Source organism: Poecilia mexicana, unplaced genomic scaffold (assembly GCF_051168715.1).
Source record: "Poecilia mexicana isolate PSO_F unplaced genomic scaffold, ASM5116871v1 scaffold_3, whole genome shotgun sequence".
Lineage (NCBI taxonomy): Eukaryota > Metazoa > Chordata > Actinopteri > Cyprinodontiformes > Poeciliidae > Poecilia > Poecilia mexicana.
In genome coordinates, this window is record NW_028263372.1 from 2,707,332 (window position 1) to 2,724,152 (window position 16,821).

General features: G+C 40.7%; 1 protein-coding gene across 1 annotated transcript in view; it reads right to left on the reverse strand.

Annotated features, from left to right (window-relative positions):
- Positions 1-16,821, reverse strand: part of cemip (cell migration inducing hyaluronidase 1) — a 274,166-nt gene that overhangs the window by 114,999 nt on the left and 142,346 nt on the right. The window contains exons 7-9 of the mRNA XM_088004044.1: positions 8,733-8,803; positions 5,721-5,816; positions 4,347-4,468 (exon numbers count right to left, since the gene is read on the reverse strand). Coding sequence (XP_087860170.1) covers positions 4,347-4,468; positions 5,721-5,816; positions 8,733-8,803 — 289 coding nt within the window. The remainder of the gene's footprint in view (positions 1-4,346; positions 4,469-5,720; positions 5,817-8,732; positions 8,804-16,821) is intronic.

The following is a 16,821-nucleotide window of genomic DNA, read 5'->3' on the forward strand; positions in this document are numbered from 1 at the left end:
GTCAGACCTGTGAAGACGCTGCTGCAGTAATCAATGAGGTTAAAGATAAATGCATGGATGAGTTTCTCTATATCGCGCTGAGACATCAGTCCTCTAATCCTGGAGATGTTCTTCAGGTGATAGAAGGCCGACTTTGTGACTGTCTTAATGTGGCTCTGAAGGTTCAGGTCAGAGTCCATCACCACTCCCAGGTTTCGGGCTGATCGCTGGTTTTCAGTTGTAATAACTGAAGCTGTGCATTGATTCTAGTTCGCTCCTCTTTAGGTCCAAAGATAATGACTTCAGTTTTGTTTCTGTTCAGCTGGAGAAAGTTTTGGCACATCCACACATTTATCTGTTCTAAGCATCTATTCAGTGATTGGATGGGTTCAGAGTCACCTGGTGACATCGTGATGTAGAGCTGTGTATCATCCGTGTAGTTATGGTAGCTAATCTTATTTCCTGTTATAACCTGAGCCAGTGAGAACATATAAATATTGAACAGGAGGGGTCCTAGGATTGAACCTTGGGGTACCCCACATGTGACTTCTGACCTCTCTGATGAGAAGTTTCCAATTAAAACAAAGAAATCCCTGTTCTTTATGTAAGATTCAAACCAGTTGAGCACTGGACCGGAGAGTCCGACCCAACTCTCCAGTCAATTCAGTAAAATGTCATGGTCAATAGTGTCAAAAGTTGCACTGAGGTCCAACAGAACCAGCACTGTGGTTCTCCCGTATTTATATGGATATCATTGAACACTTTGACTAGGCCGTCTCCGTGCTGTGGTGAGACCAGAAACCAGACTGGAAGGAGTCAAAGCGGTTGGTTATCGTTAGGAAGTTATTTAATTGTTTAAACTGCTTTTTCAATAACTTTGCTGATGAATGGGAGGTCAGAGGTCGGCCTGTAATTCTGCAGTAGTGATTTTTCTAGATTGTTCTTTTTTGTCAGTGGTTTGATAACTGCTGTTTTCAAAGCCTGGGGGAAAACACCTGAAGACAGCGATGAGTTACTATTTGGATCAGATCATTAGCAATGACAGGCAGGACTTTCTTAAAGAAATGTGCGGGTAGGACATCCAGACAGCAGGAACTGGAGCTTAATTGACTTATAATTTCTTCTCGGGTTTTATAATGAAGTAGTTGAAATTGGGTCATTTTTCCTGTATTTGTTTTGTTTGGGCACAGCATTGGTACTGGCTTTAGAGTGGATGTGCAGATTAATCCTCTGATCTTTTGAATTTTCTCTGAAAAGAAACTGGGAAACTTGTTGCAGGCGGCATTAGATTGAAATTCAGGTGGTAACGTCATAGGAGGGTTTGTCAGCCTGTCAACAGTAGCAAATAGAGCTCGAGCATTGTTAATGTTTTTGTTTATGACATCTGCAAAGAAAGCCTCTCTTGCATGCTTTAGTGTTGTGTGATAGTTACGTAGTCTTTCTTTATAGATGTCATAATAAACGTGAAGTTGAGCTTTACGCCATTTCCGTTCGGCCCTACGGCAGAGTTGTCTAGCAGATTGAACAGTTTGTGCATTTCTCCATGGAGATTTCTTCCTACCAGACACAACCTTCACTTTAATGGGGCCAATGTAATCAATGATATCTGAAATTTTAGACTGAAAATCATCTACCAACTTATCTACGTCAATAAGGGCGAGGAAGAAGAGTAGATTTGATTAAATGTTTCTGCTGTATTTTCTGTGAGAACATTTTGTGATAATAGCTTTTTGTCCAAGTGGGTTAACGGATAAAGAACTGTCAAAGATAACAGGAAGTGATCCAACAGGGCGACATCAGTTACAGAGACATTGGAAATATTCACACTCTCACTGATGACCAGGTCCACTTGTTGGAACTGGAGCTATTTCATACACCAGAGGGTGCTGAAGGCTTTGTTCCACCTGAGGGCGTCTCCAGACCTACGCACCTGAAACCGTTCTGCCATCAGGAGCTGTATAACTAGAGGAGGCTGCCGACACTTCCCTGCCAGATTGTTAGCCAGTTATGGTACAGGCTTACCTCCGGTCAATTCTTTCTGGTCTCTTCCAGAATTCTGACCCTTTTGTGTCTCTGACTGTTACAGCTGGTTGCCCTGTGAAGTGCTGGAGAAAGCAGATTCTGCCAAAGATCGTCTGGACCTACAGACCGGCAGTCTCCCTCCGAGCAGAAACGGTTCAAGCTCCCAGACTTACCTGTCCGTCCTCCAACGCCGCCGCTGCCCGCAATCCTCCGAACCTGAATCAAACTCCGGATTCCACTGGATTTCCCCCCCAGTCCTTTTTCCTCCCGATTGGAGTTAAGCTCGCCACCAGCACCATCTCCAACTTCCCACGATCTCAAACTTACCTTCTGTTTTCTCTCATAATCGACCTGAGTTCCAGTCCCAACGGACCCGGATTGTTTCCCTGTGTTTATTCGCCATTTTTTGTAATAAATCACTTAAATCATTCTCGGTCTCTGGAGTGAATCTGCATGTGGGTTAGAAAGTTAGACCCCAATATGACACCACTGTGTGTCCATGAGTGTGTGTTGCTTGTTTGACGTGTTAAAAAAAAACTCTCTAATATATTAAGGAGTTTTTTTGCCCCTCAGTCTTCAGGTTGTCAACATGAATGTTGAAATCACCGACAATTATTAATCATAATCAATGCATATGAGAGAAAGAAGCTCATTCAAGTCCATAAAGAAATTTTCCATGTATGTTGGAGTTTTGTATGAAGTTAGTGTCAAAGTTTGTTTGTGACCTTTTACCTCAGTTCCAAGATACTCAAAAGACGTGAGATGACCCAAAGAGATTTTACTACAGTTTATGGTATTCTTAAATATTGAAGCCTCTACTTTCTTGTCTAGCGGTGTAAGAGCGGAAATACTATTTAAGGAGTTGTTTGGCGGAAAAAAGACCTTGGCACCTCGGTTCTCTGGAAAGAGACTTTGGCTACGCACTAGGTCAACCTGACCGACTTCTTTCCTTCCATTTGCGTGCAAAGCGCAAATGGAGCCAGAATTTACTGGAAAGGATGTCTGTTTGTGCAAGATAAAATCAACAATTTTAGATAAATTGTTCTATTCAGCAATTCTGAAATGGAGCAGATGTTGAGTTCGTGAGGTCCAAAATATTTTAAAGGTCGTCCAATACACACAGTATAAAGCGTGCCAGAATCTTTCTGCAAAACAACAGGAGCACGCCATTGGTTGAAACTTTCCAACACACACTGATGAAGATGGAAACGTATAAAACAGGTCAAGATTAAGACTTCAGAGAGATTTTTGGGACAAGACAATGATGATGAAGATTTTTGTACTGAACTGAAGAAACTGTAACGAGGTATCCGTGGTAGTGTAATAAATCTCTGGCTCGTCTATGGCCTAGCAGCAAGAACTACGTCTCTGTGCGTTATTTCTTTTACTTAGATATTTAAGGGTATAGCCACCTTTCAAATCCTCAATAAAAATGGTGACACCTGACGTTTGAATGAACAATTGAACAACCAGGAGAAGAAAGGTGACTCGCTTCAGCCTGACTGTGGACGGGAGCCGTCTGGGCCCAATCACAGGAAAGAGGTAAGCTTTTATCTCTTTTACTTGTTAAAAACAGAACGGTTTCCTGTCTGCTGGCGGTCTGAAGTGCTAAAAAGAGTGATTAAGTTCTTTCTGCTTACCATAGGCGAGTAATTTCTTTGCACAAAGAACAAGCTGCCAAAAATCTGAGACTCATAGGTATCTCATACATTCTGGAAACATGCAGCTCGGAAAATAAGCACTTTTTCAGTCTGGTCTCACCCGTTTTGGTGACGGTAACAAGGAATTTTCTTCCATTATAAGTTACCATATATCAGCCAATCTGGTGTAGTTCTTCTGAACAGGCACTTTCATTGAGCTGACTAATAAATAATATATCACGATTTGTTAAAATTGGCAGGAGGCCAAGAACCTTAACTTTAACATTAAACCAGCTGAACCACGAAGAGAGATTTGGATCTCTGTGAAAAGCGCTATAAAAATAAAGAATAAGAAGAGGCCAGGAGAGGACAGTTCTTTTTTCTCTGTGAGACCACCGAGTGTCTTCATGAGAGAGACAGCGGAGTTTCCTTAGCGGAGGAACGTGTTTTTCTCCGAGGAGGGGAAAAACACATAATCAGGTGCTGCAGGTAACTCACTAATGTCCCTTTAGACTGGGAACTATTATACAATGTTCTTCTTAATCACATAATTATTTATTTAATATCACACAAGTGTGAAAAACTGAAGCCAAATTTATTTAATGATACTTTCATCAGAATAATAATAACAAAAAAGTAATTGCTTTCTTTACCTAGTATCAAATACAAATGCATGAAAATGCAATATGGACAGGCAACATTTACCTGGATGTCCAATGGACCGCTACACAGTTGATCTGGATAAGCTTTGCGCAGGTCAAACAGTTTTTCCCAGTCTCCAGATCCCCTTTCATCGTCCCTGTCAAACCAGTCAGTCCACTCTGCCTCTGTGAAATACACACATATCCAAATTTAGTGGCCGAAGTGGTATAGGATAATCTGGATTAAGACTGTCACTTTTTGTGGTCTATGTATGTTGTCAGAAAGAATATGAATCAAAGTAAGAGAAATACCTGGTCATTCCTGATGGAATGACTAGTGGTTACCCCTTTAAATAGTTTATTGTTGGTATGTTACATCCTCATTTTTGTAAGTTGGTCAGGATAAAAACACCAACCAACTGCACAAATATAAACACAAATATCCTAAAGGAGAGGTATTGATGGTGAGGATGGATGCAGTCGGACCCAGAATCAAGTGCAACAAATGAGTTTAATGATGATCAAAGTACACGAAATCCAGGAAGCACAGGTAAGCAGGGAATGCACTTGTGTGCATTCCCTGCTACGACAAGTGTGCATTCCCTGCATGTCCCCACACGACAAGGACCCGACAGGGAACAAGAGACAAAAGTGAGTTAAATACTCAGGGAAGGTAATCAGGGGAAACAAGGGACAACTGGGTACAATCAAGGGGTAGTCGGGACAACACAGGGACTCGATTTATAGCTGCTGTCAAGGCAACTGCATCTGGTTTATTGTTTTTTTTGTTGTTTGGTTTAAGGTGGCAGTAGTTAAATTTTATTTAATATAAAACATTAAGTTTAAATGTTTTATATTTACTAAAAATGTACTCCTTTTTAGTAAATTTGTGTTGATGCTCATTAGATTCGGTTAAGTGTACATTCAACTGTGGGGGAGGAACTTTTGTTTCATTCCATGGATCATGTGTTGCCCAGGGAAACATTGGCTGGCGCACTTAGAGCCACATGGGGCATTCAAAAGGAATAAAGAAATTGAGCTTTATTCCTCTGGAGTCAATGCGGCTAATGAGATGTGGTTTTGTTAGTTTGTATCTTTTATTTATGTAAATACTCCATTTATTGTGAACTGATTTAGGTTTGTGTCACCTTTTTTTTTTTTTTTAGTTCTGACGGCATTTTTTGGAGACTTTGTAAGACGTGTCTACAATAAATGGCTGTTGATAACAAGAACTGAGTTAAGTCTTGATTAAACTCGAGGAGTAACGCAATTAACTGAAAACAACACAGAAACCTAAATCCTTACACTGTGAAGGTCACTGTATGAATTCATGCCATTGTTAATCTGAGTCTGTATTCATTTTAATGACAAGATAATTGTTGTGTTTGATGTATTTATTTAGTAAGCAAGCATCATTTGGCTGAAGGGGACAAATTACCTTGTGCCCACTGGCTGTTGCTGGTTATGGTAAAGTACTCTCCAGAACTTGACTGGAATTGAAAAGAGCTCTGTGCCTTTGATGATTCTTTAGGTCCTAGAAAACATAAAATAATGGTTTGCTATGGTACATCAGTTGTCTTCTTTTGTAGAAACATTACCAAAAGGTTTACACATACACTGTTTGCTAGTGGATTAATGAAAAAAAATTACTGCATAAACAACAATAATTACCAGAGATAATTCACTGTCACAGACAATTGAAGCTAAACCTCCACTGATACGCCTCTTTGTGGCTACTTCCAACTCTTTTACAAAAAAATGAATGGCATTAGTTCCAGGGGACTCGCTGTGTTTTGAATCACTTTGTTGCTGTCATTACAAAGACCTGAATAACTGAGAATATTCTAGACTAGCTTCTGAGTTTACTGGCTGTTCCCTCCACAAAATGTACCAATAAAAGGAGCAGAACTGGTGGTCTTTAAGAAACTTGGTCCCTCCATATAAACAACAATTGCAAACCTAGTCCGTACTTTGGTTCAGCTGTCAAGTTTGTTAACATGCAAACTTTTACGTGGTCTTTGGTTATTTGAAGTTCTTAGTTGTGATTTATTAGCTTTTCTTATTTTGGTTAGATCAGCCTGTTTCTGTTCTTTGTTTCAGTCCTATCTTAGTTACTCCAGTTATATTATCTTCCTTCTTATTGGTTAAATGTGTCTGAACCAAATGTAAATACAGGAAGCAGCTGCTTTGTTTTCAGCTAGTAGAAAACAAAGACAATGTGATCCTATAATTAGATTTTTTTCCCCTGAGGTATTTCATTCAAATTTATCTGGGAAGTACACCACATGAGAAGACATCATGAATGTTGCATAATGCTTCATGTATTACAGAAAAGACACACCATCATTGATTATTAGTTTGCTTACTCCTTTTTTGGCTTGTTGGTAACCCCAGACATCAAAACCCTCCAAAGGATAGGCAGGAACAGACACCAGCCATTGGAAGGCAGTGTGACAGGGAGGAAAAAGGCCCTGTCACACTCCCTGGCAGTGTCAGGGAGTGTGACAGGGTGAGCAGGTGGAGGGGGTGAGATGATCCAGGAGAGGAGGCAGGCCAGACCCAACTTGACAAATAAACAGGGACTCACTAACACACACATTCTTACACTCATAAGCACACACACAGACACTCACACCCAAAGTTGAGACACACAACAATGGATGCTGTACATACACCCACCCTCCCTGTACACACACTATATTCCCAGATCCAGGTAATGATAGCCAACGGGTACAACTAGATCCTGGACTCAGGAGGTGGTCCCCTTCAGTCCAGCTTGGAGACAAGTAGACAGCTCAAGACCCTTCGGTAGCAGAATAACCAATCAGACAAGATAACGGCCGGGCACCACCTGAAAGACCCTGTTCTAGACCCTTGTCCCATCTAGAGATGAGGCCAGAAAAAGTCCACATGATTCAACTGACCCAGCCAAACAGAGCCGCAACAGGACGAAACAGTCCCAAACTGAACACTATGAACTTCCCATCTCCAACATCAATTTAGCTCAATAGAGCTCATAGATATTAAATGCATGCCCCTGAACACAGATGTTCTGAATCTCCACCAAAAAGGGCACAATGCTGCAAGAAAGCTCCAAACCTGAAAAGCCAATGATGACACACCTTCATAGAAGGTCAACAGCCCTCACCATCCCCCAGTTGGTGATGGCATGGTGAGTAAACAACACCACCACCACTGCAACCAGCCCAGGGAGAACCACCATCAAGCCCAGCTACACTGTCAGCGACCCTACATCCAAAAAGGGATGCAACACCCCCAGCACACGCACTGCAACCCCTAACCCCCAAAACCATATGTTCGTATGTATGTAGGGACACAGCAAAAACCACCAATCCCAGGTGAAGCAGCACCACAAAGGAACACCACAACCTACCACACAGTGGAGGGCAAGATGCAGCAAGAATGCCCAATGCAAAAGCCATGCACAAAGTTCACACCATGAAAAAACATCCCCACAAGCCCAACAAAGCCATCCTACAAAAGCTCACTACTGTAAAAAGAAGACCCACAAAATCCATACCCAGGAATACATGCTTGTCACCCAGAAAGCAGCTGGAAGGAGCCCTGTGAAAAAAAAAAACCTATGCCAAAGCCCATATAAGGCAAAAACCTCAAAGAACCAAAATCAAAACCCACCAAGAAGTCGAGTCTACTCCATACAAAAGAAACAACTTGGCCCAGACCCTGTCTCAAAACTGCATATGAAAACTAGTTTAAATGGAATGAAACACTATTTCCTTCTGTATATCATGGTCTTTAGGTGTCCAATTAAAATGTTTTGTAAATTTAGATTCTCTTAAAAGCTGCAGTAACTTTTATTTTTTTTAAAAATTGTTGGAACTGTCAGTTTCATGAGAGTATGGTATGACACATATAATCTGTGAAAGAAAATAACTCCTACCCTTCGTCCCAATGCTAATATTGTCATCTGTAGAAATACACTGATCCTGCTCAAAAACAACCTACTAGAGCTATAAGGATGGTCTCATGTATGAACTCTATGTGCAAATGGTGGAGAAACAATTTACTTTTACAGAAGAACTAGCCTAGCCTGAGCAATCATGACAAGCTCTACATTTGGGTAGTCTCTGTAGAAGAAGAGAGCAAGGGGGTGGGAGTGAGCAGCATGTACACACACATGATTGACAGTGCTAAGAACCTCCTCCTGGCTCTGATAGTGTGTGTCTGACCAAGTGTTGTATTTCTGCACTGGGAAAAAGCAGAGGAGGTTGATTTTTTTCACAGATAATCTGTCTCATATTATTATTACAACATAGTGGTAGTTTTAACAAATGTAAAAAACTATTTTTATAAAAGTTGCTTACTGTCTTTGCCATATAGATGTAAAAAAATGATTTTTTTTATTCAATTTTGATGACTTTGATCATGAGCTACAGAAATGAGGCATACATTTTAAATTGATTCCTACCTTTATAGACTGTGTGATCCTCCACAGCAGAAGAAGGGTGACCTTTTTTGACAATAAAGGTCCAAGGATCTCTGTAAAAGAAAATCAATGTGTTTTACAATTTCTTGTGTATTGTAAAACACAAGAAATTACAATAAATATTCAAGTAAAATATAAATTTAATGCACGTAAAGACAAGTGGGTAGAGGCCAACAAAAGCGTATACACATGCATGCAAAAAAATAAAAAGGTGTGCACATGTTTGTGCTTGTAGACATGTGCATGTATACAGTGTTGACATTTTGGCCACTCCAAATGTTAATATTACTTCCCGTTAAAACAAACATGCTGGCAAAATTAAAAGATTACTGCTAAAGTTTATTTTACATAATACCACCTAGGGCTGAAACGATTCCTCGAATGATTCGAGTACCTCGATTACTAAAATTCCTCGAGGAAAATTTACCTGCCTCGAAGCTTCGTTAATTTATGTTTTATTAGTTAGCGCACCGTGTTCCGGCCGGGACTTCATTTGCGTTGCGCGGAGCTCTCACTTCCGCCTCTGAGTTGTTGACAAAAGCTAAGTCTCAGCGGCATAAAGTCCAATCTTCAAGATTGGCCCGTGGATTGATTGATGATAATGCCCGACTTTTTATCGTTTTTGGGGAACCAATAAGCATCCTTAAAATGACTGGGGGAATGCCTGGAGTACGGCAGCATTTCTCCTCCGGGGCTGCTGGTTGAAAGCGAACGGCGGGAAGAGCGCTGAGGTGAGCGGATAGCCTGAACAGGGCGGGCGGCTGAGTAGCTGATGCTTACCGTGTAAATGTAGCTTTACCGACGAACCGCACAATAAATTTCATATCCCGGTCTGAAGAAACGGGTGGCGGAGCGCATCGTACATGGCTGGTAGATGAGTTTCTGAGTGTGACCAGTGAAGGTGTCGTAAATATCCCGTATTGCTTCCCCCCGTGTTCGTCCCCCGGTCTAACGGTTCGTCAGTCCGCTGGTCTATTTCCTCCCCTCGACCCCATCTTACGTTCTTCATTCACCCTCTCCTCCCACTCCAGGCGGCATTTCCCGTATTTTCAAACCCAAAGCGTGACAGGTTAGGTGGCAAGGTGAGTTTAATTAATCTATTAAACTCACTGAAGATGAATACATGAACTAAAAGCTGGATTGTAGACATTTTTATAAGCATATTTGTGAGCCTGCCTCTTTGTTATTAAATTCAATATAATTTCAGATTTTTCTATAACTTTTCTTCTGGTTAACTTAGAAAGTGAGCTATTATTGTTACAGGTTAGTTTTCTAAACTACAATAAAGCAACTGTTAGGGATGCTCAAATATGAAAAATTGGACTGATATTGATATCTGATAGTAACACCGGTATTATGCCAGATTTACCAATATTTCATTTTATAATTTTTTTTATCCGATTACTCGATTAATCGTAAGAATAATCGATAGATTACTCGATTACTAAAATATTCGTTTACAACAGCCCTAATACCACCCCTTTAAAAACAAAACCTTTCATAAAATTTGGTACTTTTTGTCTGTCTGCCATACTTGTAATATATTACATTTGACATTTTCCTTAAATTTGTTAAATAATTTTCTATTTCTAAACAGCATTAAAACAGATGCACTATACCATTGAAATGTTTCTAATGAAAGTTTTACTGATGTTATCTTCTGTACATACATGTACAGCAAAATAAAGTGAATTTTTATCATTACTTGTGCCTGGGTAGTCTTTAATGTCATGACTACAAGTCATTGTTGCCTGCAAATGTTCACTGAATGTTTATGGTGAGGTATGAGGCACCTTTTCTTCCTTTTAGTTGAGAAGAGACTGCACATGCACAGACAAGGTCATTGACAAGGATCATGGTGTGACAGACTTTCTTAAACTGAGTTCAAATGAAAACTGTATATTTTCACTGAAAGTAATCTTTGTGGTTTCTCCGAGATAGAGCCTCTGTTTCTCTCTCTCAGTCTACTAAAGTTCAGTGGGGGTCACAAAAGACTCAATGATAAAGGCTCACAAAACAGAAACCCACAGCCTTGTTGGGAAAAGGGAGAGAAGCTAAAGCCTTTGAAAAATATATATTTCCTGCTAGATAAGCCAGACAAAAGCTGGCCTATGAAAGCTTTTGTCTACACACCTTCCCAGGCCTGTTGACAGTCAATGCTGGAGGGTGGAGTTGAAGAGCCTGATGTAAACGACTCAATTTCACAGAACCAGCAGCACGCATGTCATGCATGTTGGGTCTGTTTGTTTTCTATACCTTTACTCAGTTCTGTATGAGTAGCAGGAAAACTTAGCAGGGCGCCGAGGTGGTCCACCATATGGACATCTTTTTTGTATTAAAAGATGTTAAGTAGAGAGGAAATGTAAAAATATTACTGAGTAATTATATGTTACGGGAAAACATCACCAGTAAAATGCTATCTAAACCCACAGCAAATAAAAAAATACAATTAAAATTAATATAAATTATTTGCACTTCTATTTAATCCAAATTAAGTCAGAGGTTCTATCGAGCCCCCAGGCCTTCAGGGGCCCACAAATCCTAATATTTTAACACAAACCACAGGTATATAAATGTATCATTTATTTATTGAGATTATCAATGCTGCTAAATTTGATTTAATGGCTTCAGCATACATAAATTAAAATATTTGGTGACACTTTATTCAACGGGGTGTAAATAAGACTGTCATGACACTGTCATAAATATAGCATAACACCTGTCATGAACATGAATAAGTCTTCATGAATATTTATGACTGTTGTCATAAAATGCCATTTGGTAAATCATGACACTTTTAATACAAAGTTGACATTAATCAAAATGTCTTTGTTATGACAAGTTGACATTAACCAAGAATCAACAGGTCATAAATATGTCATAATAGTAGTCATAATAATGTTAAGTGTTGTTACACTGTCAAACAAAACAGTAACAAAACAATAATTAATATTTCCCCTACCAGAAATAAAGAAAAACAAGTAGGACCAACAATAAAGATTTCATTAAGCTTTATTACACTGTCAAATGATTGAATAAGCGTCATTAATAATCCCTTTTTTGTCAAGTGGAACAAGTAGAAACAGTTATGAAGATGTCATTATTACAGTTCCAAGAGCTATAATGACAGAGTCATTAATAGTAACTCTTACCTCAAATAAAGTTAAACTAGTAGCAACAATTATAAAGACGTCATTTTGTGTTATTACAGTATCAAATGCTATGCTAACAGAGTTATTGATATTAAGTCTTACCTCAAGTAAAGTGAATCAACTGAACTACTTATAACTACCATCATAGTTGTACAACAAACCCTTTGTACAATGGAATAAAACAAAATGTTACTTGTTCTTCAAACAGAAGGTTTGACTTCTGGTCAGTATATTGTAACTCTGAAACACTGACTGAAAAGCTAAAACAGAATTACTTATTCTTTAACTTAAGAAAACAGCTTCTTTCAACAGTCAGTCATCTCCTTCGTAATAGTCTTCCTGTAATGCTCTGAAAACAGGAGATCTTCTTTTTGTCTTCATTTCCTGGCAGCAGCTCTTTGAAGGTGTCCAGAAATGCTCAGAAATTACAGCTGTTCTTGCAATAGTTAATCATGGCGAAAGCCTTTTCATGAATTCAAACTTGGTGAATCTCTTCTGGACATTCTCATAGTGGGTGATGACTCAATTCATTGTGGTCACTTAAAAAAAGAACAAAAACAAATAAACAAAAGACTATGTGATCTTAATTCAGCATTTATTTAAATGCCATTCCAAAAATGTCCCTTGCTGTCAGACTGGCAGACAAATGCAGCAGGGCCGAGCTCAAATCATGACACCGCACCTACCGTGGCACTTCCGGTAGCAGGTGTCATTAGGTGTCATGGGTGCAACTGACTTCAGCAAATGGACTACATATCCCATGATGCTTTATAACTAGTAGAAGAAGAACTTGAAGACAGACGTAGAAGAATGAATTTTGTAGGGGTTTTTTCGCAGAAAGACTTATGCTAGCTGAATTCCTACACTTTTTCGTATATCATTATGTATGATTCGTTCATCCTATTTATTCACTGAAGTTCATCTGAATAATCCAGCCGACTCCTTTCGTCTTTAAATTAGTGGAATACACAACAGGTATCAGGGATGCCATTGGCTTCGGCACCACTGCAACAGCTGAGTCTGGTTTCCGCTAGAGCTGCCGTTAGGTGTCCATAATGTTTCAGAGCTGTCACAACTGCTGCCGGTGTTTTGGGGGATGGCAATGCCAGTTTTTTGAAAAACGTGTTACTGTATAGCCTGTTTATAAAACATTTTTTCGATGGTAATTGCATTGGCTAATTATCCATTTAAAACCTTGAATATTTTTGACTGAGTTTAATTGAAGGAAGATGGCCAAAGTAATTGAAACTACCACTAAGTGTCACTATTACAGTGGAACTTGTCACTATGTCCAAGGAAACATCTGACTAATCACACATCACTGATAGTTAATGGGACTTTTTGCTTAATCAAAATGACATTCAACTCCTGGCCATGTGGATATCGCACAACAGTGGCTGACATGGTGCAACAGGAAGCCAAATGGTGCCACTGGATAATAGTAATAATAATCAGACTCTATAAACTAAGCCAATTATTTTGTCTCCCTCCTTACGTGTACATCATATGGAAATAGGCTACAGCAATGAAAACAAAAAAAACAAAAAAATCTTTGCAATGTTTTTACTTTCAAAGTTTACTTAAATCTAGCAAAAAGCTTCAGTCCTTTTATGTCAAAAATTTCTGAGCAGAACTTGTCATGGTCCTCTTTTACTTCAAAGACAAAAGTGAATGGCTCCACTGGAAAATTTTCATCAGTTTCTCCATCCCAGTTCTTGAGGTCATGGAGAGCTTCCTCGGTCTGTTGTACATCATATTCCAGAACAGCAGGAAGTGTGATCTGTCCCAAACAAAGTCTCATTCTGGCACCATTGGGCTGCTGCCTTGCTGTCCCTTATGATTGTGCTGTCAATTACTATGCATATACTTTGTGACATAAACTTTAAAAAATGTTGAAACATATCTGCCAAAGAAAATAATATGTAAACAGCACAATTTTCATTTAAAAAAGCATTTGCATCTTAAGTATAACCCAAAGTAATTTTTATTTCTAAAAATATGTAACACCCTTGTTCTTAATGCTGCTTGGGATTCACACATTGTCAATGTTTTTGAGGTGTACATACTTTTTGTTTTGACTTACTTCAGTGTAAAAAATTTGAAGGTGGTTTAACTTGAAAGTGAAAGTCCTCCTGCCTTGAAAATGCTGTTGAAATGCATTTTGTAGCTCAGATTTTATTCATCGTCTCATCTTTGAATAAGAAAAATTTAAAGACAATGTCCAGAACCAGAAACAAACACGGAGAAGCAACCTTCATTTATGCTGCACAAATCTGTAATAAACTTCACAATTAATGAAAAATAGTATATTAAATTTATTAAATAATAAGTAATAACCAGGAGTGAAAGTAGTTTTAAATTCATATATTTGTGTGCTTTGGAGTTTCTGTGTTGATTAATTTTTTGGCAAAGCAATAAAAGCTGGTAGCTCTTGAATTGCTACAAAATAAAGCTGTATTTCTCTCAGCCCACTGGCTGCAATGTTGACACCTTGAGATGCCATGAGACCTAAATCCTGAACATCATGGCATGGAGAGCATCCCAGTTTTCCATGTCTGGCATATAACCATTCATTTTAGCTTTTAAACTGGTTCTACTGATCCTGTGTCCAGACAGACGGATAATCAGTAGCCCAGCATCATGACCTGTTTGTTCTGAAGATCCTGCAGCTTCCACTTCATCTTCCTAACATGGCTCCTCCTCACCCATCATGTTATGACTCTCATACTGACAGGAGGAACCACAGAGCTGTTAGGTTAAAGCTCATCTTCTGAAGTTGGGATATTTTTCCTCCAACAGGTTCCAGATGTTGGACTGGATTTTATTTCACTGTCATTTGTGAATGTTAGCTTCTCATTTTCAACAGTGGAGCTATAAAGGTTGAAATAGGTTCATTTTTGAGAAAATCTCATCATGAATATTTCCACTAAATAAGAGGCAAAAAAAATTGTTTGATAAAGGAAAAGCCTCTCAGACTCTGAGCCCGACAGCACCAAACTACTTTTTTATATTAGACAATTAATTTAATTTCACATAATTATCGCGGTAGAAGCCATTTGTTTGTTAAATACTTAGTGAAACATATTTACTGTGTTTGGTGTTTGTTGTAAATGACGTTTTACTCACAAAGAACGAGGTAATTAGTCCAAGTTTGTCGTTTATTGAACGTTCAGAAACTACAGCAGCTGTGATGAGCCACAGCAAAGGTAAACAAAGGTAAAATAACTGAACAGGTGATCAACTCTAAACCACTCGCACATTTTTACTCTCCGTCTCTCTCTGTCATTTAAGCACAGCTGTTGCCATGGCAACCTCTTGCGCTCCACAAGCCGACCAGAGATTACGTTAAAAACATAGCATTCAGTCGTTACGTTATCAGGTTTTCAGGCTCTATATTTATTTTGTGATCATTAATAATCCTCCCTGAACACAGCAGTGGTTGATTAGTTCATTTTAAACTCCTGCTCTGCTCGTTATTTTGGTAATGGAACCGAAACGCACAGAATTGCGCAACAACTTGTAGAAACAATAATTACTGAGATTATTATTGTTGGGTCATTAATTTGAACACCCATCCATCCATCCATCTTCTTCCGCTTATCCGGGATCGGGTCGCGGGGGCAGCAGCTTCAGAAGGGAGGCCCAGACTTCCCTCTCCCCAGCCACTTCTTCCAGCTCCTCCGGGGGAACCCCAAGGCGTTCCCAGGCCAGCCGAGAGACATAGTCCCTCCAGCGTGTCCTGGGTCTTCCTCGGGGCCTCCTCCCGGTGGGACGTGCCCGGAACACCTCACCAGGGAGGCGTCCAGGAGGCATCCTGACCAGATGCCCGAGCCACCTCAACTGGCTCCTTTCGACGTGGAGGAGCAGTGGCTCTACTCTGAGTCCCTCCCGGATGACCGAGCTTCTCACCCTATCTCTAAGGGAGAGCCCAGCCACCCTGCGGAGGAAACCCATTTCGGCCGCTTGTATCCGGGACCTCGTTCTTTCGGTCATGACCCAAAGCTCATGACCATAGATGAGGGTGGGAACGTAGATCGACCGGTAAATCGAGAGCTTCGCTTTTTGACTCAGCTCTCTCTTCACCACGACGGACCGGTACAGCGCCCGCTTCACAGCAGACGCTGCCCCAATCCGCCTGTCGATCTCCCGCTCCCTTCTTCCCCCATTCGTGAACAAGATCCCCAGATACTTAAACTCCTCCACTTGAGGCAGGACGACCCCCCTGACCTGTAGAAGGCACTCTACCCTTTTCCGGCTCCAGAACAACGGCCTCGGATTTGGAGGCACTGAGCCTCATCCCAGCCGCTTCACACTCGGCCGCGAACCGCTCCAGTGAGAGCCGCAAATCACGTTCCGATGAAGCCAAAAGGACCACATCATCCGCAAAAAGCAGAGATGCGATCCTAAGGCCACCAAAACGGATCCCCTCAACACCTCGGCTGCGCCTAGAAATTCTGTCCATGAAGGTAATGAACAGAATCGGTGACAAAGGGCAGCCTTGGCGGAGTCCAACTCTCACCGGAAACGAGCCCGACTTACTGCCGGCAATGCGGACCAGACTCTGACACCGGTCGTACAGGGACCTGACAGCCCGTATCAAAGGGCCCGGTACCCCATACTCCCGGAGAACCCCCCACAAGGCCCCCCTGGGGACACGGTCGAACGCCTTCTCCAAGTCCACAAAACACATGTAGACCGGTTGGGCGAACTCCCATGCACCCTCCAGGACCCTGCTGAGGGTGTAGAGCTGGTCCAGTGTTCCACGACCAGGACGAAAACCACACTGCTCTTCCTGAATCCGAGGTTCGACTATCCGACGGACCCTCCTCTCCAAGACCCCTGAATAGACCTTACCAGGGAGGCTTAAGAGTGTGACCCCCCTGTAATTGGAGCACACCCTCCGGTCCCCCTTTTTAAAC